This window comes from Tamandua tetradactyla, chromosome 7, assembly GCF_023851605.1.
Source record: "Tamandua tetradactyla isolate mTamTet1 chromosome 7, mTamTet1.pri, whole genome shotgun sequence".
In the NCBI taxonomy this organism is placed as follows: Eukaryota; Metazoa; Chordata; class Mammalia; order Pilosa; family Myrmecophagidae; genus Tamandua; species Tamandua tetradactyla.
In genome coordinates, this window is record NC_135333.1 from 78,136,233 (window position 1) to 78,161,136 (window position 24,904).

A 24,904-nucleotide genomic window follows, 5' to 3' on the forward strand; every position below is an offset into this window, starting at 1 on the left:
CTAGTTTTCTCCCTTTTTCCCTAATCCTTTCCCTCCTCCCTCTAGAACCTGCAGTATTTAGACAATAGATACTCCTATGTATTTACAAAATGCTTCAGCCACTTAAACATGAGTAACAAGAAATTATATTTCTAGAACTGTTTTTGACACTATGATACATAAAGTGAAAATGTGTTTCCCACAATCTCATAGAAGTTTTTAAAAGTTGAATCCAAAATTATCTTATTTAAGGAAAAGTAATTAAACAATTCCGAGAGATGTTTAATGAAAATTAAATAAAACTGAGGTGCCTGATGTAATTATTTAAAGCTTTTACAATTTAATCCTTATATTAATCAATTCTTCTCAGATAAATTTGTCTTTTTTTTTTTTTTAATTCTCAGGAGTAAAAATGGCTTAAAGAAGAGGAAGCTGACTAAGTAAGTTTCTCTTGCTCTTTCATTTTAAAAGATGTTCTTCATAGTGATCCTAACTTTCCAAATCCAAAGAATGCTTGTCTTTACATAGAAAGAATGCTTAAGAAAGAGGTAAATGTCTAGCATAATAGCTAAGCACAGTATGTGTTGATGTGTTTTGTCAGTGATCACTTAAAAAAAGTGGAACAGAAAACACCATGGCAGGAATATAGAAAATTCTCACACTATGAAATCTGAGAAAGAATGGACTGTTAGGGATTTAAAAGTCTTGCAGAAGGAAGCCTGTTATTCTGACTCCATAAAATTCTACTATTTTGTGCTACCTCAAAATTGGACAAAAATCTTCATTTATCTTGTATTTTGTCATTGTGCGCTTGTTGTAGGGAAAAGCTTTTATTCCATTTGATGTTATAATAAATACTTTAAGAAATGCTGTCTCAGAAAACCTTTATAATAAATTTGAAAAAGCATAATTGCTCTAGCTAGCCCGTGGCTTCTCTTATCTACTGAACTGTTAAGTCATGAGAATTATGATTCTGCCGGGTGAAAATTAACCATCCGTTGATTTCAAAAGTCTAATTAGCTTGTCACTTCCAGGATCCAGTTAAAACTTGACATGTAAAGAGTGGAACACTTATATAAATAGAGTTTATTCTCAATACTTGCCTAGGATAGATAATGGTAAATTAATGAAAGGGGGGCAACTAGGGACTCTAGTTGGGTCTCTGGTGCCCATGCTAATGGGAAGAAGTCATAGCGTGCATAATCCAAAAGAAAAGTTGATGCAAAAAAAAAATTCTATCTATTCTTTGGTGGCAAATACTTTTATGGCATATAGAGATATATTATTTTTTCCTAAATCTGTTTTCAAATCAGTAAGCAGTGCATTGGCATACAACATTGATTTAGGAGAGACAAGTGAGCAGAGACAAGGCCAGCCGAAACAGGAAAGGTAATGTCACACCATGATTTGACAGAGACAAAGAGAATTTGCTGCCCAAAGACTAGACTGCGGAAGTTAGAGGACAAGCTTTCCGGGTAAAAAGGGAAGACTTCGTTAGGGCTTGACTCCTCCGAGACCAAGGCAGAAGGAAGCAGGAGAAGCAAGACCTGGCAGGAGTTTAGGCATGAGCCTTGGGAGTGGCAGTGCCTGCCCACAAACCAGAGGTCTAATGTCAAACCAGGTTCCTCCCTCCTTCTCATTCTCCTTCAAAACCTCACTCCTTCTCCAAAGGCCATTGGGCAGGGGCTTTTTTCCTTCACCTTTTCATTTATCTTCTCTTTACCTTTCCTCTTTCACTGTGCATGTCCCCACCACCAGGTCTCGACTTACCGTCATTCCGTCACTCCTTTCCTTCACCTTCTATCTTTTTCATCTGAAGCGTTGTTCTACTGATCTCTGTTTCCTTTCTCTCCTTACAGCTCTCCCCTTCTCTCCATTAATTTCAATTTTCTACTTCCTGGTCCTTCCTCTGTCTCTCTTTTCGCTCTCCTTCTTGCTTTTCCTAGCACCTGAGTATTGCCTTCCCTATTTATGACCCCATTTTCTTAGCACTGAGGTGAAAAACTAAAATAGTTAATTACAATTTTAAGGTCATTGCCCTCCTCAAAGACCGCAGCCAGGGAGTGCAGTCCTAATGGAGTTTTTTCCACAATGGGAGCCCCACCTCTGGCTATGTTTTAGAGAGGAAAGTGACTTGAAGTGGAAAAAACTTTGAACCAGGAATCATTATTCTTGTGTTCTAATTGGGGTCCTACCACTTACTCATCATTCAGACTTGAAGTACTCACAGCTCACTCCGCCTTGCTTCTCTCTTCTGGAAGTCAGGTTAGATCAGGAGTTTTTATTCCTTGTGGCTTAAAATGGCTAATCAGAATAAAAAATAAAAGGGCCTCTGTGGAGAGGCTGGGGTCTCCCCTATTACGAGGTTAGAACTCAGGTATCCCCTCTACTCAGCACCGTACTGAGGGGTAAGCCCCAAGGGACAATTGGAGAAGCCCAGGCCTGCCACTCCTTCTCTCTATCCCATTTTGGCATGTGATGAAAATACTGCTTTTGTATTCTTCTCTCCTGGCCTTGGGTTTTAAAATAATGGTAACTGTGTGAGCTAGGGGCAGGTTTTGAGGGGCTAGTTGAAGAAGTCCGACCTTCACCCAAGAAGGGGGAATAATTCAATGTTGTTTCTTGAGCTAGACCAACCTCTACCTCAGGGACCAACAAGAAGGCTAGCACATGTGAATATTTGTCACCTATAGAGTGTTTTATGGATACAGGGTATTTTTATTAATATTAAGTAAAAGTATAAAGTATAAATATATTTTCTGGGAGGTATAATGACCTTTAAAATCTACTAAAATTCTAGCATAAATTAATCTATCAGATTATCTAAACAATTTTGAACAAATATCTATTCGATATTATGTATTTGCTAATAGGACATAAAACCATATATAGATGAAATAAGTTCAGTTATATTGCAACAAGGTGAAGGGAAAGGTCAAGTATGAGCCTCTGGCAAAGTGGAAAAGCTTGGGTTAGGTGATGGAGTACGGCAATCTGCAGAAGCAGAGAGCAATTGAGGGTGAAAAGGTTGGTATAGATAGGTTCTGGAAGAGATAAGCAACTATAGAAAGGAAATAAAACTGAATTCTTATCCATGCACACACAAGAAAAGAGGTGAGAACAGCTATAAATGCAAAAAACATAAGCTGTTGAATTACTTAATTGTTCCTCTAAGCTATTTGTACATTTTCATAGTTATACAAACCCCTAAGTATGACTCTCTCAGAAAGAGACATTGGGAGTTTTCTGGACAAGGGCTTCATCTACTTGCCTCTGCTGTGGGGAGACAGTGCTACTAGCTACACTATTCTTTATACTTGCAAAGCTGTTAAAGGTGTCAAGGGTATTTAATATATCTCATATCAACCTGGTGATTTAGGCATCAATCTAGTATTTTATAGAAAAGGTTGAATCTCAGAAGAGTTAAGTAAATTCTCTAAAATCACACAGTAAATAAGGAGTTAAAACCAGAGCTCAAACACGTCTTTGGAATTCAACCCCTTGTTCTTTCTCATATATAAGAGTTTTCTAAAAAAACAACGATACATATCCATGTGCACATACGAGTAGGTATGCATGTAATATTTTACTGATAGCATAAGAGCCAGGTGAAAATCGAAAGATTTCTCCCATCTCAAGGAAGGATGAATTGTATGCCTCCCTTTTCAATTATGATATATTATGGACAGGGAACTTGACCCAAGAACAGAGGTAAGTGCTAACCTTTGAGAGGTAGAACTTATATTTTCTCCAAGAAAAGGGTCCATGTCTGAGAAGTATGGCATTAAGCAATGCATAATAACAATCAAGATTTTAAAATATACATTTCTTTATGCTTGACAAAGCCCAGTTCAACTGGATGACTTTGATGCCTACATCAAGGATATGGCCAAAGACTCTGACTATAAGTTTTCTCTGCAGTTTGAGGTAAGCGGATAAGTATCTCCTGCCTCCCATAATGAATGGGGCATGCGACTCATTGGGCGTGGGCCGGGCTGTGTCCCTGTTCATCGGGCAGTGCTGGTGACAGGGTTGCATCTGGGACGGGTGGTAGAGGAGCCTCTGGAGGCCTGATCTGCTCGTTCAGGGTGAGGGTTGGTCATCAGCCTTTGAGTACAGGCCAGGCTGCAGATGGCACGGTGACGGGAAGGACAGAACAGACGCGGGCATGGCTGTGAGCAAGAAAGGGTAGACCAGAAGCCATGGTTGAACACCACGGAAATCTAGAGTGCAGGGAAAAGCAAGCTGGCAACGGAGGCCTGAGAAAAAATTTCCCTTTCGGGGATTTGGGGTGAGTTTCTCAAGCTTGTTACACAACGGCAAGGGTGGCCCGCGAGTGAAAATGGCCTGTCTTGCCTCCTGGGCAGAGAAGGCCTGGGGTGGGACTCTTAGAGCTGTAAGACTCCTGGTTTCTTCTTCATAGTTATTTGTGAGGTTTTGCTTTTTATCCTCGAAGAAATTGGGGAGAGGGTTACACGTGGTTTGTGTAGGGAAGAAAAACATTTACCAACATTTCCTGTTTTTGAAGCACGTGTATTTACTTGAGTCTGAGGCTGTGTGTGACAGTAGATGGAAATGAGTAAGGCTCGGTTCTCAGCAGTGCGGGGAGCATAACTGGTCCTCACTTTTTCTTTCCACCTATTTCGCAGCTCATAGCACCGTCTGGCTGGCCTCATGCCCCTCCCGTTTCTTCTTCAGCAGGGCTCCAGTGGTCAGTGATTCCGGGAAATCAGGGGAAAAGAAAAGATAAACTGACTTTTTTAGGTATCGTGGTGATTATTTTTAGCCTCTTAAGAATTCTTTCTTGTCAAAGATCCTGCTGTAGAACGTACCTGCTCTCTCCTCATTCTTCTTATTTATTTCTTCTTTCACCTCCTCAGCCAAGGACAGCTTTTGTCTGTAAGACACAGCAGCAGTCCAACAGGGACTCTGAGGATGAGGAGAACCTTATATATTATAAAATACAAGCCCCTTTTAACTATCAGCTGTGTTGTGAGTAATTGTATGGAAGGTCCTGGCTCAGTTTCCCATTGCATGCAGGTCCGTAAGAAATTACAGATGCTCCATCAAATGCCATATCTCAGAGGACAGAAATTCCTGTTGAATTGGAGATTAGGGTGAGGACTGCATGTCACAAAAGCATGTCAATGAAAAGAGGGGACATAAAACACAAACCAAAAGTCAGAAGAAAACTAAATAGCTAGATGATTCTGTTGAAAAGTATGATATGGCTACACTTTCAACCTCATTGAAGCTACAAATTGCTCATTCCTACAAGTTTATATGCCCTTGGTGGCACAGCTCGAATCTCCACCCTAGCTAGGAGCATTAGGAATAGCTTCCATCAAAATTATGAATAACTATCACTGCGTATCTGGAATACACCACTATAAAAAATTCCATGAGTCATTTTCTGGTAAAAAGAAAATGATATCCAGATTCTTTTAGCTGTGAGTGACAGAAACAATTTAAACTAGTTTAGATCAAAGAAAAGGAAACTGTGTTCAGAGGAGGCTGGAGGACCTCATAGCATAGTTTCAGCTCAGTTTTCAGGAATGATGGGAACCAGGAGCCAGACCCCTGCAAGGACATTGCCTTTTTATTCTTCATTTCTCCTCCATCTGTCTTGGCCTCACTCTCTTTCACTAGAAGCCCACTTCTCTGTGACAAGAGTGGAAAACAAAGTCATCGGCGACCACTGGGCATCATATTCCAATTTCCACAGCGAGTAGTCGGTTTTCTTGGTGGTTTGCAGTTTGATGCGTAACTTGGGTGGATTCCGCCTGGCCGCCCTGGGTCGCGGTGCTCCTTTCAAACCAGCTGCAGCCAGGGAGGGTGGAATCTGGTGAGATCAGGGCGGCACTTAGAGGAACCACAGCTAAACCAAAGAAGGGGGGCAGGAGAGACCTGGACAGTAAATGATTAGCATGCTAGCTTTTGATGCCTCAAAAAAGAGTGGAAAGTAGAATTTTGCATTTTATGTGCTAGGCGTTCAGTTTATAATATACTGAGGAATTTTAAACATTCAATCTATAAATGAGCATAGTCGTGTTTACTTCATAAGATTTATAAAGGGAAGTAAGGCTTTACTAAAGTGGGGATACAAAAACTTGGGTTTCTCACAACCATTTTGTCATTCATTAATATTGAAAAAAAATCAGAATTTCTCCTTGCTTCAGTTTCTTCATCTATAAAATGGGTAGATTGAACTACCATCAGTTTCTCTCAATGGCGCTAGGACCGGTGTGCTAGGGGAGCTTAGGAACATGTGGACGTGTTTCTGGTTGTCGTAATGACATGGGAGGAGGTGACCCTTGGTATTAAATGTGGGGAAGAAGTGTGTCTTGGTGTCCTTGGTCTGCCATAGCAAATTACCTCTAACTGGACGCTTTAAAACAACAGAAATTTGTGTCCTCCTAGTTCTGGAGTCTAGAAGTTCGGGATTGTGGTATCGGCAGGGCCATGCTCCCCCTGAAGCCTATAAGGCAAAATCCTTCCTTGCCTCTTCCAAGTTTCTGGTGGCTCCTGGCAATCATTGGCCTGTACCTTGGCTCAGCTTTTGGCTGCATCATTGTAATTTCTGCCTCCATCTTCACGTGGCCTTCAGCCCTGTGGCAGCATCTCTGTGTGTCCTCTTGTCTTCTTCCAAGGACAGCAGTCCTTGGATTTAGGGCCCACCCTAATTGGTATCACCTCATCTTAGCTTGATTACATCTACAAAGATTCTAATTTTCAAATAAGGTCATATTCAGAGGCCAGGGGTTAGGAGTTGAACGTATCTTTTTGGAGGACATGATTCACACTACTATAGACAGGGATCTTAAATGTTCTTCAGTGAGTGGGACAGTTCTGCACAGCAGGGCATTATCCCAGGTGAACGGTGCTCCACTGAGAAACACTGGACTGGATGATGACTAGGATATGTCCAAGCTTTATAAAATCCATGATTCTAAGAAGTGTTTTGTATTTTTAGAAATTATGAAGGGATTTTTTTCTTATAGCTTTGTTCTTAGAAAATTATTTGTCATACAGGTCATTTATTTGATGCCAAGTCCTGGCATCATATATATATTCTGGTGGGAAAATATGACACAACCTCCTCTCCAGGAGTCTGTTTCAAATCACAGCCTCATACTGTATGTTTTGGCTAACATTTGCTCAAGCAGTGACCCACTGGTCTGACTCACTTCCTTTTTTATTTGACAGCCATTGTCAGCACCCATGTCTACCTCACCCCCACATCCTCAGGTTCAGTGTCAATGTGTCCCCATCTATTTTCAAAAAAAAGCATTGTGCTCCCATACCTGATTTTAGGGTGCATGTCGGACCTCTCACATGGCAGCCATCAAACTTTGCTTAAGGGAAAAATGTTTCCTGCTCTAATGGAAACCCAGAAAGGTTTTAAGTTGGGTAAGTGAGCAGGTCTAGCTAAATCCAATATCTGAACAGTTATGTGTTCTGTTTATAATAATGCTTTGTATTTATTATCAGTTTGATAACTAACACTGAAAGACCACACTCACATTGAGAAATTATATCATTTTAAAGCATTATGCAAATTGAAACTAGTGCCCAAATTTAAAGACATGATGCAATAATGGTTGCTAATTTGAATCCAATGAATAAATTCCTCTTTCACTTTGTATCTGATTTTGGGTCTGCTGGAAAGATTGAGTATCCTTCTGAAGAAAGTATAAATCTTTTCTTAAGGAGGTTTGGGACCCAGGGATTAGCTTAAGTTTCTCATATCTGTTGTCTTACATGGAAAAGTTTTAAAGAACTAGATTTTAGAACTGGAAATTTGAGAACCCACAAGATACAACATGCATTGCTCATTCTGCCAGTAATTCTGTCCTTTATGTTTGATCAGAATGTTAGAAAAGATCTTCACCATTTCTTTTCAGCCATGCAGTTCAAGGGCTGACCTTTAATTTCTGTGCATAGCTGCCATTTGCAGCTGTTTTTACTTATGTTGCAACCCAGCCCACTGGAGCCCTATCCACTGTCATTGCAAAAAGACATTAGCTTAATGACACTCCAAGCTACTCTGGTCAGTCAGCTCATTCTAACCCTTTTCTGTCAAGCTCAAACTAAAGGTGCAAAGTCATAGGTGCATTATCACACCTAGCCTATTGCTAACCTTTTAAAGCCTTCCCCACCCCAAGTTCTTAATCTTGATGTAAACTAGGAAAGATGTAAACTCTTCAAGATTGTCTTTCATTTGTTTGAAAATAAGTCACCCCAAGCACTCCTCCAATAGTTCTCATACCAGGGGTCTGTCTTTTTCCAGTCCTGAATTTTCTCTCCTTCCATTCCTTATTCCCAGGGTTTGGTCTCTGTTTCAAGGGCTTGTAATAGGAATTTGTCCAGTGACAGAAGTGTTGCCCCTAAATTCTATCCCAGGGCCCAGGGCAGGTATTGCTAGTATTGCTTGCATTTCTTGAGACTGACTTCCTTATTACCTAGTCTCCTATCATCTACTCCAGGTTTTCTTTATTACTGCACCCCACTCTTTATTTAGGGCACCTCACTAGCTACCTTGTTCTAAATCCCTTCTTCTCCCTTTGTGGAGCGTTGCCCAATTCCTTTGACCTTTCACTTACCCATAGTAGGATCCTCTTCTGTCAACACCACTCTCACTTCGGTTCTCCTTACCTGTTTGCCCTTATGGACAAGTAGTCTAGCTATATAACTCATCTGTCTCCACTGTATAACCTATCCCAAAACAAACACCAGATGCTGTCACCAGCTGATATTGTTACTGCAGCTTGTGTTCTTCTCAGAGATGATGGTATATGTTTGTGCTTCAGTTTTCAACCACATATGCTTCAAACAGAGAAATATGACATGGATTGCCATTGAGCTTGGAACACTATGTGGCCTGGGAAAAAATTAAAACTGATAATAAATTATTTTAGAAACACAACTGACAAAAGAAAATTCAAAACTGATTTATGTTGGCTTCAGGTCATCACCTCATGTGTTGCCTTCATGAAGATTAAGCCTCTAGAGTTTCCATATGGTTAGAAAGAAAATAACTGCAAAGCTACTGAACTGGAAACTTAGTATTTGATTTTCCACTTCGTGACAGGCTAAATGATAAAAGATTGCGAAGCGTTTTGTGTATACATGCAGTTCCTGCTCTGCTACAATTCAGCTTTGAGATTTACATTACAATGTTCAGCCAATTAAATCTCTCTTATCAATTTAGGGTATTATAGCAGGGAAGCAACTTGAACACAATTAAAGCGCTATCAGTCAGTCAGCTTCCACATGTACTCCTACTCACAGCCTCAATCTGTCTCCACAGTTTCTTTCATATCTGAGGTCTTTTCCTGCGGTTTATCAGTCTGTCTCCAAAGCTGGGTGAATTGAGAGAATTGTGGATCTGTTAGCACAAATGACAAAAGAGGGAGAAATTATGGAGACAGGCTAAGCAGAACAAACAAAGAATCATAGCAGAAGCATCTTCACAATTGCTATCAATAGTGCTACTTGTTAATATCCGTTCAGTTTTATTATTCCATCTGATTGTCTCTAGAAACCAGTGAGGAGATATTATTTTCCTTATAAACAACAGATAATTAAACTGATGTGTCTAAGACAAAACATTTTATAAGTGGTACAGTGAAATAAGCCAGATATTTTGATAAATTGTCTATAAAGTCACTTTCTAAAGAAAGTAGGTTTCCAAATATTTAAAGTGAGTTTTAAGTGTTTATAGTTGCCAAAAGGAACTGACTTAAAAATAGCATCAATTTAGTTGAAATGTGTTAAAAATCAGTTTCATTTCTTACCAGAACAATATAGTAAGCCTTTGAAAGTCCTGTAACATGGAAAAGTCAGTTACAAAGTAACAGTAGCAGGCTTCTGCTTACAAGGCATTTGTAAACAAGGGTTTGGCTGAGATGGAAAAACTTCTAATTTTGTGAATTGAAGATCAAACTCAGCAGATTGTGCCTCTAAGACTTGCTTTGACTTAGGTCAAAATGTTGAAGTTTTGGATTTTTTTTAAGCCATGGAAAGCTAAAGTGATGAGGAATCAAAGGAAGAGAAATCCAGGCAATTAGGGTTGGTTCACACATGCTGACCGTAGGCCCGCAACCCTATGCCATGAAGCACAAGGGGAAGTTTAGTCCAAGGAGTTTCTATTTGAGAGCAGCAGCAGAACAAGGAACTTGGTTTCTAAAGCATATGCTTTTGTCTGGAAACTTGAATCAAGACACAAAGCACATAAAAGTCATACTCCTATGCAGTCTCTGAGGACATCAAATGTCTCCAAGTCCCTTCAGAAGTTTTTCAAATAATTTTTCCCCAGAGAAGTCTTTCTCCAGTTTATAATTTGCTTAATTGGGAGGAATTAAGAAGATCCACAAAACTCAGGGTACTATTAACATCCAATAAGGGTGAATAAAATTTACAGCAAGTGGCTTGTCAACCACCTTACTTAGTGGTCCTATAGAAAGATTCATATTCTAGAAGTAATCGCCTCTGTATTTAGTTAAATATACATTTTACTAGTATTTCTCTAAAATTAGCATAAGCCTTTTAAGGAATATACCCAGGGATGCTGTATGCTGCTGCATTGGTTTTTCACTGGACAGCTCCAGGGTGCTCCACTCACCTAGACCAACAGCGTAAGCAATGCCCCAAGGGAAACCCAGGTGGCCCTGGCCTCAGCTCCCCTGTTGCCTGTATTACACAAGGAATAGCATTTTAGGCACCCCTTCCAGTAGCCAAGATTTATTAAGAGCAATGATGCCTGTCTACATTAAAAACTTCTGTAACAGTGCACCCTCTTAAAGCAGGATTTATCAGAGTACTGGCAGATGTAGGCAGATACTTGGATGTTCTTATTTTCTACCAAAGGGCTTGCTTAGCTGCTATTGATCCAAACTTACTTTTGAGGTTTCCTTACCAGATAACTAGTGAGTGCTAATCTTGCAACATGGAGATTGCTCCCTACTCATTGCTCATCACCCCCTCTTTTACTTCTTTCTCTAAAGCTCATTAACTACAGGAGAAATACCTACCTAGATTTCCTCATACAATAGATAGTATTTACACAAATTGCATGAATTTGTTTCCATATTCCTCTAAAAATCAGAAAGCCATTTCCGTTTCCAAATTTGCCTCCCCCCGAGTGCTATGCACATAATTCTTACCTTCCCAAATGATCATCAACTCGAAGGTACTTCTCTACTATATTAATCTGCTACTGCTGTGGTGACGCTATAGAAGAAACAACATACACAGCGGTTTCATGGTGGTCTACAGCTGCATTTATTCTTCTCACTCTTGGATCTTTGGGGCAGTTGGAGCAGTTCTGCTTAAGGCTATGGGTCAGAGTCAGGTCTGCTCCATACTTCTTCTCATTCTGGGCCAGCAGCTCCCCTGGGCATGTTCTTCTCATGGCAGATGCTGAGAGGGAAAGTCAGACCAAGCAAATGCATTTGAAGCCTCTGATTAGACATAAGTTCTAACCAAGTTCATTGGCCAAAACAAGTTGACAACAACAGAGTGGAGAAGTACACTCTGCCCCAAACAGGAGCCACTGCAGGGTCATATGGTGAAGGGAGTGTGATAATTCCATTACTTGAGGGGAAATCAAGAGTTGTCGACATTAATTCAATCCACACCCTGTTCTTAAATCTCATAATCCCGTTCTCCGTCATTTGCAGGAGTTGAAATTGATTGGACTGGATATTCCACACTTCGCTGCAGATCTTCCACTGAACCGATGCAAAAACCGATACACAAACATCCTGCCATGTAAGACTATCAATAGCGGCCCTTCTTATTCTTGTCTCTTAAAGGTGGAAGGACTATTCAATTTCACCAGTCTCTGGCCAGACTAGTTGTGGTGTGGATCTTCAAGGTCATCTCTGCTATTCCATAGGCTGCTTTGTTTGCTTAGATCTTATCAGACCTCTGTATTTTACATAGGAAGGTTTAATTATTATGATCATTATAAATAAAGTATATCAATAAACAGGATTAACCATTTGGTCCTTTGGAAGAAAAAAAAAAGCCTTAGCAGGTCAGGGATCAAATAATTTGTGGTCTTGTAAAATATTTTCATTCAATTTATTGACAAAAGAATGAAGCAGAGTGGTTTGATGGAAATCAAATTTTGTCATGGTTTAGGATTTGGTAATAGAAGAAACAATCAAAAAAAAAAAACACCAATTCAAACTACTTAGATTACAATTAAAATGCATTACAATGTGGATTTAACTTTCCCTTCTGCTACATGCTTAAGGGGCTGGGAAAGAACAGAAAAGTAGGAAGATTAAGGTTTACAAAGTTCTAGAAAGAATGTGCTCTCCAAAAGGTTTCTTGATAAAAGTAAGTAGTGTTATCATAATATAGATAATAATTTCCTTTTCTCGTTTAAAGTCCACCTATCAAAAAGCCATGCAATTCCATTTTCTGTTTTCTAAGTCTTACTGAAGTGGTGAATTATATTATATGGATATCAGGTATTTAGGCTAGGTACTCTAGCTGCCAATACTATCTCCCAGTATTTTAGTTCCTGCATTTACTTTGCACAATTTCCAAAAGACCTGGAGACAGTTCTTTCAAAGACATAAAAGAGAAAACAGTGGTTGGGATACAGAAATTATTTACCTAAGCAAGAAAGTACGATTGAGATATGCTTAAAGTAGGCCAGAATAAACATTTTTTTTTTTTACCTTCTATCACTGACTGATTTGAGGTAGATAGGATCAAAATAATTCTTCTTTCCGTCTTGATTTTTACCATTTCTTTCCTCCGTGGTTCTTTACAGATGACTTTAGCCGGGTGAGATTAGTCTCCATGAATGACGAGGAAGGTGCAGACTATATCAACGCAAACTATATTCCTGTGAGTGAAAAAACATCAGGCCTCCAAGTACCAGCCCAGCCAGTGGAAGACTGCTCAGTCTTTGTCAAAGAGTTAAAAATAGAGCCATTCACCACCAAGCAGCCCAACTCTACAGAACAGCTTCCCATATTCCAATTTCAGAATGAAGAATGGGAGGGAAAGGCCTGTACTTAGCAACTATTGGTTTTCTTTGTAAAGAACTAATAAAAAGGGAGGTTGATAATTATGCTGAAGATCATCTTTCTGTTGTATTTAATTCTAGTTTCAGCAACCAAATAAAAAGACTCCTCTCGGCACCTTCGCTTTAAAAATATCTATAAAGAGAGGAATTATTTTCATAAAATGAGGGGGATGTAAGGGGGGGGCAAGGGTAGTTCGGTGGTAGAATTCTTGCCTGCCAAGCGGGAGACCAGGGTTCGATTCCTGGTCCATGAACTTTGCGTAAAAACAAACAAGCGAACAAAACAGACAAAAAAAAAATTCAACAAATGGTGCTGCAATAATGGAATACGCATATGGAAAAACAATGAAATGTGACCCCACCATATAGCATACAAAAAAAAGGGGGGGGATGTGATTTTATAAGCTTCTGGAGAGTAATGCCTAAAACTACCCAGACCTACATAGTCAGTTAAATACTCAAATTGACTCTTTGATGAAAAAAGGGTGTCATATCCTTTGCCAATATTTATAATCAAGTAAACTTTCAGGTTTTTCCCCGTTTGTGGGGAACACTGTTTGGTATTGACAGTGGCTTGTTAAGTGACATCTTTGTCACTTACCTTTCAGGGATACAACTTATCTCAGGAGTATATCGCCACACAGGGGCCCCTACCAGAAACCAGAAATGACTTTTGGAAGATGGTCCTACAACAGAAGTCTCAGATCATCGTCATGCTCACCCAGTGTAATGAGAAAAGGAGGGTAAGTACTCAACGGAGCTATGCCCCACGTAGCAAGACCAGCACCAGCCGCTGCCATTGATTTAGGGCTTCCTGCGTAGTCGAAACTCTTTTACTCGCTTATTTCTCATCCTCACAATAGCCCTATTACAGTTTTCAGAGTCAGGTATCTTTGTTAGCCGTACGTGAGCACAGATTTAACTTCTTCCCTAACTTGTTTGCTTGGAAAGACTGTTATTTTCGCCGCAGGTGAAATGTGACCATTACTGGCCGTTCACGGAAGACCCCGTAGCTTACGGGGACATCACCGTGGAGATGGTCTCAGAGGAGCAGCGGGACGACTGGGCCTGTCGAGTCTTCCGGGTCAGCTACGTAAGTCACCGCGTGTGGTCCGGTGCCGCCGCAGCCCGAGGGCACCCTGCCGGGGCAGGAGAGAAACCCTCACCGCGGAAGACCATGAACGCTTCAGGCTTTGAAACGCTGCTTCCTTTAAGGGAAAAATGCCACTTTTAATGCAGTTGTTACCAATTTCATAGAAAATGGTGTGAATGATGTAGTTGGTTGGCCTGGAGGGCCTGAGGAGGTGGAAGAAAAGCATCCCGGCTTAGCCCGAGGCAACGGAAGGTTGCACTTACTCATGGTTTACAGGGCACAAGAGGAAGGAAAAAAGGATTCTCATTTTTACAAATGAAAATTTTAAAATGAGTGACAAAGATGTCATTCATTTTTACTTATATTAACCACACGTACATGAGTATATATATTGTGTGTATACACACACACACACACACACATACACACAACGCACTTACATTTTAAATTAAATATTGTTTATGTTAGTGTTAAACCATGCATTAGTACTTTGGGTTTTTTTTTTTTCTCCCCTGATTCTGTTTTGTTTTGATTTTGATTATTTGGAAGATACTTTTTAGCATTATTAATCATGATTTCATATTTCTTTTAAAGTGCTATTGATTTCTGACTGTTAGAATTGTAGTTAGATTTCTGACTGTGAGAATTAAAATGATTAGAATTATTTTTGCCAAAAGGTCTGCTACCTCTCTGATGATAAGCCTTTGAGCACATGCTGAATATTTTCTGTGCCAGTTTCCCAAGATATATTTTTAGAGCTAACATCACTGAGAATCACCCTGCTGCCTTCTACACATAGAAAGATCCCGAGAAAGTGGGAGAGGACTTTCACTAGTATCGTCCACTTGAATGTGCTCTCTGTTAAGGACAGAAGTTAGTAGGATAGTCTTCATTACGTCCTCTGCTTAGAAACAACCTTTTCTAATAGTATAGACTTGATAGTAGTAAACTGCAGCCCATGGACCAAATCCAACCTGCTGCCTGTTTTATAAAGTCCATAAGCTACGAGTGATTTCTATATTTTTTAATGGAAAAGATCACCAAAATAAGAATAATATTTAGTGGTACATGAAATTCAAGTTTCAGTGTCCATAAATGAATAATTATTAGAACACAGCCACACTAATCTGTTTGCTTATTGTCTATGCCTTCTCCTCCTGTACTAAAACAAACTTGAGCAGTGCCCTAAAATATTAACTGTTTGGCCCTTTATAGTAAAAGCCTACTGACCTTACACATAGAAAGTGTAAAAGAAGATTTTCCATATCAATGCAACATAAGCACTCAGCAACTACTTATTGATATTTGTAAGAGACAGAACACTTTTGATTTATTTATTTGGGGGCGGGGGGGGCGGTGCATGGTACAGGACTTGAACCCAGGTCTCCGGCACGGAAGACGAGCATTCTACCACTGAACCACCCGTGTACCTGATATAACACTTTTTAACTGCTGGTGGTTGATAATGGTTTTCACTACAGTGAGAAATTAGGCAAATCCTAATATGATTGTAAAAAACTGTGCTTCATGCACTTCCAGTCCTTGAAAATACTCGTCTCATCCTTGTCCACCAAACATATTTATACTCACAGTTTCACCCCAAATGTTAATCCCTTTGTCAAGCCTTACCTGGCCTCAGAGGCCTTTTCATCCTCTGGTCCTGAAGTCTGGTCCTTTTCATCCTCTGGTCCTAAAGTCCAGGCTATAATCCTCTGTCACAGTAGGCCATAGATGATTACTATTCACAGCCTTCATGTCTGCCTCACCCAGTAGTTAGTGAAATTCGGAAGCAAGTACCCTGTCTTAATAACTTCTGCTAGCCCAACTCTTCATCACTTGGTAAATCTTTGTGGGATGAATAAATGAGTGGATGAATGAATGATTTCAGAAATAAAATCGCATCTGCAAAGCATCAGCCACCTCTCCACAGAGAAAATAGTGATGCTCTGAATCCCATTTGAATTCTGCTTTCTTTCTTAGGTATTTCATCCAGAAAGCCAGGACAAACAGCTAGACAAATGTAGAACAACTCTTTCCTTACTTTTGCATCTACGAAAAAAGAAAATGGCAGAGCCCAAAATAGGGTCTGTTCCTAAGCTTGCTCCCCCAGGTATAAGGAAGAGTCACATCTATCATTGCACGGTCAATACTGTGCTTCTTTTCCTTGGTCTTAAACAATGACAATCATGTCATAGTGTTTACTCCTACGGTATTTATGCAATAGTTACTAGCATCTGCTACCACCATGCCCCCTTTGGCCGTAAGCATACAGAATCTAAATTTTAGACTCAGTCTGCAATGGTAGCTAAATTGCTAAAGAGCGGTGTGCTGTGCTAATGAATGTGGTTTTCTGTTTTGTTTTTTTTATTTAGACCCTTCTTCCCTTCAACATACCCTTCAATATACCCCTTTGTTGATCTAAGGAAGCGATCAGAGTACAACAGGATAAAAATTACACAAATAAGAAAATAATAATAAGAAAAATTTGGGAATGAGTACATAAAATAAACCCAAAGAGTTTTCTCATTTAACAACAAAGGAGAAAAATCGCCTTAACACAACTTGTCAGTTTCCAATATTTGAAACTTGGCATAAGCTGAGTAAGAACTGGAGGATAAAAGGCAGCTAAAAAAAAAAAGTTTACTCCTGGTGGCTTTGGGACTTGCTCTTCAGCTACCCAGGCTGATCCCAATACCAGCCCCTTGACTTGCAGTTGTAGAGAGCTAGTGACAATCTAATGTTTCCTGTTTTTGAATCACCTTGTGTTTTTAGTTGGATCCGTTTTTAGGTTGACCGTATTGGAATATATGTATTACCTACAATTTACAAGTCTTGTGCTGAGACTGAAATCAGCATCTCAACTGGGCGAGCATTTTCATGAACTTTTCTGGACAACTGAGTTATGGGGAGCTGAAAATATCCTTAAATACTAATAGTGTTAAATAATTAAGTCATTCTACCCAATTGATTATGCCTGGATTACTTTCTTGCCATTGCTTCTGAAGCCAGCAATGATAGTAATATCTAAGAAAGCGCCCTCAGCCACAGTAAGGGAGGTACTGCTTCCTGGAGGTGGATGGCCTTGGCTACTGAGAGGACAATGGGTCTAGCTGAAGTGCTGACTTACGTTTATACAAATTTTGGTATACATTTATTTATGCATTGTATTTATACATTTATTTGTAGTTATACAAATTTTACCTCACCCAAGACCATTGACTGTTTTGGAATTCATTTCTCTTTAATACCTAAATCTAAACTTTAGCTCCAAACTCGTAGACAAGCCACACTCTCCCAAACTATGATAGAGCGTTCCATCTTCTCAATGGACTCTAGGCTCTGGGGGTGAAGGTTGAATTAAATCTTTATTAGGCCTAGGTCTGGAATATTTCTGACAATTAAAAAGAAGATAATAAATCCATATTCCTTCAAATTCATGAGGACTAAAGAGTAGATTTTTAATCTCCCACATCCTAATTCATGGTTTCAGAGGGAACAGCAATATATTTGATTATGGGTTAATTTGAATAGGATACATATAGAAAATATACCCTGTTAGTTGGGATTTCCACAGCCATACCTATAAATGCAGCGAGCTGGATGAGAATGAGTGGCAGTGATTCATAGATAAAATATCTATATGTACTGTGTGTTTATACACTGTTCTTCCCAAATAAGAACGCATTTAATCCTACGACACCCACATTGTAGTTATCATCAGACCCATTTTAGATAAGACAATAAAAAGTTGTCTCTGGTCTTCCTAGAATCACAGCCCAGGACAGGGATCCTTGAATATGAGATGTTATTAGGAAGCGATCTTGGGTAATGTGTAAGACAGCAAGAGAAGCAGGGTAGGACAGGAGAAGGGGCAGACAAAACTGTGGGTACACTGGCTGTCTAGCCTCGCCCGATCGCATGGAAAGTGCTGGAGTATGACAGGCACTGCAGAAGGTTTACCCCAGTGTCAGTATCAGTCATTAGCAGAGGGCTGCCCTCAGCAGTAAGATGGAACCTCTTGACATTTTTCAGTGAGGCAGCTCCCTTCTGTAGAGGGCATTTATTAGGGAAAGGCAGAGGTTTGTGTTGTTTGCAGCAGCTTGGGAAGGGGGAACAGCCTGGTAAATGGGATCTGGGTGGGGCACCAATTACAGCTTCCATGGTGTTTAATTCATTGGCCAAAGCTGATGCAGCTTCTACGTGGAGGACCCACGATGCAAACTGATCTGCTTACTTAAGCTGTCACCACCAACTACACAGGCGTGGGTTAGCCTATTTTTCCTACTTTCCCACAATTAATTTTTTTCAGGGCCTTCTTTGTGCCAGCACAGTGTTCCAAGCTGACGTGGCCATGTACTGACCAGGAGTGGATCGGGACTCCATCTCCTTACATTATTAGCCTGTGGTTTTGGGCAGAGCCTGGGCCGTCCTGACAGTGGACTGAAGTGGATGCTTGTTGTTTCTTTTTTCTCCTGAAGGCTGATGAGATGCAAGATGTGATGCATTTTAACTACACTGCGTGGCCTGATCACGGCGTGCCCACAGCAAATGCTGCAGAAAGTATCCTGCAGTTTGTCCACATGGTCCGACAGCAAGCTACCAAGAGCAGAGGTCCCATGATCATACACTGCAGGTAACCTCACCAAATGCATCTTCTTTTAGGCACCACGGGCTTCAATTTATAAAGGAAATAGCCTCCCATCCCATATGCCGCTGATCTGATTTGATTGACAATTACTTGAAATTTTTATTTTTTAAAACCTGATATCAATGATTATCTTACTCTACACATGATTTACTTAAAATATAGCTCCCTTAGCTCCTAAAGCTCTAAGATAGGTATTATTATGCCCATTTTTAGATGAAAAAACTGAGACGGAGAGAAGTTAAGGGATTCACACAGATTCATGCAAATTGAGTGTGGAGGGGTTAGGATTCACACCCAGCATGCTAGTTCCCAAAGGGCAGCCCCCCCAACACTGTATGACAGCACCCCAACCTGTCAAGGATTCCATATGGTTTACAACATGGGCAGATATAAGGTCAAAAATAAATAGCTAATCCTAGTCCAAAATAATCTGAATAAACACAAATTCCAGATGAGAGGAAGGAAAAAGGATCATAATCCAACTCATTAAGAAAAATGTATTTGCTGTGATGACCCTTCAAGTTTGCCTTTTCATTTACAGGCAGCTAAAATGAGAGGGGATATATAGTCCATAACATGATCAAAAATTAAGGACCACACCGATTCATATGGGAGCAGTTATCTTTGAATTTAAACTTCCCTGCCTCCCAAATGAAGAATGCTGCATCAAAATCTATCCCTGTGATACAGTATTGTTGTAAAACTTTTTGTGCAGCCTCAAAAGTACTGGGGCCATAAATATGCTGTGATTGCACATCTGAGGTAGAAACAGAATAAAGATGTGGAGAGAGGCACTGGAAGGCCTGCCAACCGAGCAAATCTGTAATCCCAGATCTAGACCCTTGGCCTTTGTGAATTTGCATGACTAGATGTGTGTGTGTGTGTGTGTGTGTGTGTGTGTTGTGGGGGGGGGTTGTGCATATTTGTGTGTGTGTGTATTTGTGTGTGTGCAAGGAGCGTATGGCTCCCTGGAGAGAAAAAATGTTTCATAAACTACCAGGTTCTTGATGAGGGAGGATATATTGCTGTCAGTCTGTTTTAGGCATTCACAAGTTAAAAAGCCTTGCTTCAGCAGATGAAAGTATGTGTCGTCAAAGTGTTTTTTTCTAAGAGCAGAAAGTAAAGGTGCTCAACCATGGAGCCCAACTCGCCAGTTCCTTCCACAACACGTAGCAAGTGCAGTTCTTGATTTTACTTTACAGGGGCCCATCCAGTGGATGATTTTATCTGAGAAGGTAAGTCCTAGGAGAGAAGCGCAGTTTAGGAGAAAATGCAAATCAGAGCTCTAAACTAGAGCCTTTTAGGGTTGGATTTTTCTCCTAGCAAATTCTCTATCTGCCTTGGCTTCTACTTTCTCTTTTCTCCTGATTTCATTGTAATTTAGATTTCAAAACAATTTGTCACTTCAGCCTATGGGTGATTGGAAGAAAAGAAGAGCTGACTTCAGTTGTAGAGCTGGGCACTGCGGTTGTCAGCACAAGTCACTCCACTTTTCCCTCCTCCCAGAGTACTGGGATTTGGGAAGCAGCAGAGACGGGGTTCAAATATTTGATTTGATTTTGAGGTAGCTATCTAGAAGTTCTTTGGGAGATGAAAGCAGGCCCAGAGCCTACCAGATGGGCAGCTGTAGGAATGGCTCTGAGAAAGGTCTGGGATGGCGAACTGAACTTCTGGCCCCAGAGCTCAAGTGAAGCTGTGGGCATCGCACCTAGAGCTTAGAGCTGGGAGTGAAGACTTAATGCTGAGGCTTTTCAGCAGCTGGGAAATCATTTATGTGTATCACGTCCCTGAAGCAGGATCCAACTCTGCTGAGTGCTCTATATGGAGTCATCACTTTCCTCAGAAAGCCAGTGGGATAGTGTGGCCACGGCAGGACACACCCCTACCACTCGAAGGGACTTTGTCGCTATTGTCAGAAATGCCACATTAGAAGAGACACCTACCACAACTGCATACTTGCAAATAAGTTAGGTGAAAAACATTGTCAGGAGTTTTAATAGTCTTTTTTTGTTTTCCACAATGGTGTTTGCTACCTGTAGTTTTTTAAAAATTGCCAATTTATTTGCAACAGTGCAGAAGTCCTGTCTGAGTAACATGCTGTCTGAACATTCTTTTGCAGTGCGGGAGTGGGACGGACAGGGACATTCATTGCCCTGGACAGGCTCTTGCAGCACATTCAGGATCATGAATTTGTAGACATTTTAGGGCTCGTGTCAGAAATGAGGTCCTACCGGATGTCGATGGTGCAGACAGAGGTAGGAACATAATGTACGTTTTTAAATTTGCCCTTGATGGAAAAATTTGCTGTTATTCAATCTCATGCTTCAGAACAAGTGTCTGGGATATTTTTCATATTGTGCATGTTCAAACTTCTTCCAATTATGAAAGAAACAGATAGGGATATTACCCTCTAGAAATCCATTCAGTGCATAGTAATTACAAATTTTTGGCTGCATGTGGCCTTTTGTAATCTAGACCACATGGATATATCTCTAATGGAATAAAAGCTCTTCAAACAGATTGAGCAGCAGGTGAAGGTTACAGCCAACTTGGGTAAATACCACCAAATGGAAACTATAATCAACGATTTAATTCATATTTGAAATGCTGGATTTAATCACAGTTTGTCATTGGTTTGTTCTCCGTGTAACTCTGCCACAGCTCACTTTTAGCGATGGCCATGGGTGGATTTATGCTTTTTGTCCACCTTAAGATCGTAAGGATTTCCAGCCCCCCATTCCACTTGCACTGCCAGCTAGTTCCTTTTATTTAAATACATGGATTTCTTGTTTGCGGAATACAGGAGCACCCCCAGAAATGCCCACCAGTTTTGTGTGCTTCCTCTTCCTCCTCTCTCCCCCAAGACTTCTCCTCCCTTGGAGCCTTGTGATACGCTCAGAGTGGGGTGGTGGCCCCAGGCCTCAGAGCTGCTGGGGGGGGGGGGGCGTAGGGGGTGGAGTGAGTTGGGTGCAAAGACCTAAATACAATAGCTTGCTCATAATCCTAGTCAGCCGGGTTTAGTCTGGAGATCTCAGCTTCGCTTGAACAATAGCCCTTTCTCCCAAGGAGTGTGTGTGGGAGGAACACGTGTTGAATAGAACACAACCTAGCCTGACCTTTGATTAAATTTCCAAGGGATTAAGAAACACTTTGGTCACCTGTTGTCGTTGTTGTTTTCCCCAACAATCACCACTAGATGTCAGGATAACTCAGAAAGCCTGAAGGAATGACTTCTGTCTCTTAATTTAAGTCTTTGTTCCATCTTGCCCACCTTTTTCCCTTTTCTCTCTCCCTGCCTCCCCATTCGACTGGGCACAGCCGTTCCGTTGTGTTTATTTCTGAGATGTGGCAGGGTCACACCATTCTGGAAAGTGTAAACCGTTCACGCTCAGATGTCTCCTTTATGATTAGGAAACAAGTCATGTTTTGCTCCTCACTTCCCTGAGCTCACTCATCCCAGCCCTGCTGCTGCTTTCTAATTTACTGTTGTGGGGGCATGAATGTCACCTGCTATCACAAGTTTAAAATGCCTGGCTTCCCAGAGAAGCCCGCTACCTAGTGTTTGAAAGTAAATTATTAATCCGTCCATACTTTTGCCTTCCACTTCCAGAGGATACATCCTAAAATGTGATTAAAAGTTTCCATTATGTATATCAATTCCCAAGCTTCAAAGGGCCACTCCTTATTTTATGTGTTTTGAATCTGATGAACTGTCTGCCCCATTCCCTTAATTTATACCTTTTATACCTTTATTAGACTTTGATTATAGCCTATTTGCTTTTGACTTTGCCAGCTACAGAATCTTAATCCTCTTTGAAAAACTATTTCCCCATACCCGACCCTCCATCCCATTTTTCAGCTCCATTATCTTTCTTGAGTTGTGTTGGTCCAACAGAACCATTACTTTGTGCAAAGTTAGGGAAATATTTTATTTTCTCTCTAATACTTTTCCTGTTGATGCCCCAAATTTTGCTTGTTTGGTTTCTTTTTTTATGATAGCATTTTTGGTTGACAGATGTGGGAAACATTCTCTCTTAAGTAGATCTCTTCTCTGAACTCTCAGGGGAAATGCTGCAAAAGCAAGAGAGGTCACCACAGGCTACTTATTTCTCCCAACTGTTCCAGCTTCACCCTTGTTTTCTCTCAGGATTTGGTGGTGGATGCTTTCCAGTTCCAATTATTTATTTATGCCTGTTTTGTTAGTTAGGTCTAGAACATCTCGTTCATTAACCTTTATTTTTTCCCTCATTTCTCTGCTCTCCACATATGTTGAATGTTACAATTTTCCTAATATCTTCCTTGAGCATAGCCACATCCCAATCCTGCGGCCTTCAAGTTTAATGGATGTGGAGAAGTTGAGTCAAGTTAAAAAATGATTTTCTTCAACTTTATCATCCCAAACTATCCCTTTGACACTAATGATTTTCAAGAGGCCAAAGTGATTCTTGGGTTGATTTCTGGTTCTTTGTGTATATAACAGCCCATGAAAAATATACCACATCTCTTCCCATGGCTGTTATCTGCTTCTCAAACCTTCTCTGGACTGGCTAATCACCTCCATTCTTATACCCTACCCCAACCTCAAAACAGAAGGAGGAACTAATTAAATAGACCATGTCAGGGTCACAGCAACTTGCTGCATGCATGCAGTGTATTTTGACCTGGCCTCTCTCTCTCTTTCTCACCTTAGTAGACACTTTTTTGGGCCTCTTCATGGTAACAGCAGGGCTAGTTAGAGGGAGGGCCAGGCCCTGGGAGAAGGTCTGGGGTCCCAGCATTGCCCCTGCACGAATCACAGCTCCTGTTCTCCATCTGTAAAATTCAAATGGCACCTTCCATGAAGTGTTGCACAGGGTGTACTAAGTGGTGATATAAGAAAGATAAGGGCTTTGAAACTATACATATGGGTGGCATTCACTTCTCTTGGGCTGTCTTCTCCTTTTATCAAATGTTTTGCTCAGTGTCCCTCTCATAGCTTTTCTCTGGAGGCCAGGTACAGCTCTGCTCTGAGAGAACCCAGTTCTCATGGATTCTCATGGATGCCTCTGTAAATAGACTTATTTGTCTCCTGTGGCCTCGATACATTTTGACACACAGTGTTGCCACTAAATGGGGATGGATCAGAAAACCCTGCAGTCTCTGCCCTCTGTCCAGGGCTTGACTCAACTCCAGAAGCGATGTAAAATGTGTGAGGACAAGCAGGGGCAGCTCAGTTTTTGGTGTGATCCTGTCACAAAATTAAAGAATATATTTTCTCCAAGCCATGTTCAAAAGTACAGGTTAGGCTGAGGTACCACCCCAGTGATGGGTGATGTGTAAAACGTTGTCCTTTGTGCAAAGCTCTCATACAAAAGGCTTCTTAAAACCCTGTGGGTATCTATCTTGACAAGACCTTATTTAAAGGTTGTTTCCAATGGTATTTACGTATAGAGTTGTTTCTAACGGTATTTACGTACACACTCTGGGAAGTAAAGAAAAACAATAAAGACTATAAAATTAACAATGATTTCACTGCATAAAGACAACTACTCTTAATTTTTTAGTTTTTTTCATCTTGGTCTTCATTTAAGCATATCTTTTATACAGTTGTGCTCCAATGCTATATATATTTTTTATATCCTGGTTCTCTTGTAACATTACAAAATGTGTTTCTTCACAAATTGCCAAAACTCTCTAAATATCATTTTAAAGGCTGAGGAACTTTCATTCATAAGTTTGTCATATGCTTACTGACACTATCCCCCCTTATTTTTTGAATGTTAGATTGGATTCTTTTCCACTTTGCTACTATTATTTGTATAATAGGCACTATATTATATATAGATACTGTATTGATTATACCTCCACATGCAATATATAAAAATGACCTGCTTCAAAAACTTCAAGTCATCAGTGAGTGATTTTTTTTCCTTTAGCTTTGCTCACTTCATCAGTGACAAAGAATTGCTTTAATTTAGGTTTTGATTACTTGGTCTTCATTTGCATATGCTTGCTAGTCATTAATAGTTCTTTGCTTTACCTCAAGAAACATTTAATAAACACATACTAAGTACTAGGCATTAAGAATAAAAAGACCCAGTCTCCTTTATTCCAGGAATATTTAGTCTAGTAATCAATGTACTTTACTTGTCTATTT

At 40.4% G+C, this 24,904-nt stretch overlaps 1 protein-coding gene and 1 long non-coding RNA gene across 7 annotated transcripts in view; one reads left to right on the forward strand and one right to left on the reverse strand.

Annotated features, from left to right (window-relative positions):
* PTPRO (protein tyrosine phosphatase receptor type O) overlaps positions 1–24,904 on the forward strand; it is a 129,618-nt gene that overhangs the window by 96,722 nt on the left and 7,992 nt on the right. For all 5 annotated transcript variants that reach the window (XR_013179572.1, XM_077170185.1, XM_077170184.1 and 2 more), the window contains 8 exons: positions 384–419; positions 3,825–3,906; positions 11,661–11,751; positions 12,770–12,846; positions 13,636–13,770; positions 13,998–14,120; positions 18,599–18,753; positions 20,888–21,023. Coding sequence is in view for 4 of the 5 variants with exons in the window: in XM_077170185.1 (XP_077026300.1) it covers positions 384–419; positions 3,825–3,906; positions 11,661–11,751; positions 12,770–12,846; positions 13,636–13,770; positions 13,998–14,120; positions 18,599–18,753; positions 20,888–21,023 (835 nt within the window). In the remaining variant the exon portion in view is untranslated. The remainder of the gene's footprint in view (positions 1–383; positions 420–3,824; positions 3,907–11,660; positions 11,752–12,769; positions 12,847–13,635; positions 13,771–13,997; positions 14,121–18,598; positions 18,754–20,887; positions 21,024–24,904) is intronic.
* On the reverse strand, positions 8,692–14,112 carry LOC143691556 (uncharacterized). 2 transcript variants are annotated; one of them, XR_013179573.1, is made up of 3 exons: positions 13,629–14,112; positions 12,675–12,844; positions 8,692–9,367 (listed from the first exon to the last, which is right to left on the reverse strand). It is a non-coding gene; the product is annotated as an uncharacterized LOC143691556 (long non-coding RNA). The 2 variants fall into 2 exon arrangements; XR_013179574.1 differs by having other exon boundaries at positions 8,693–9,367; positions 13,749–14,112.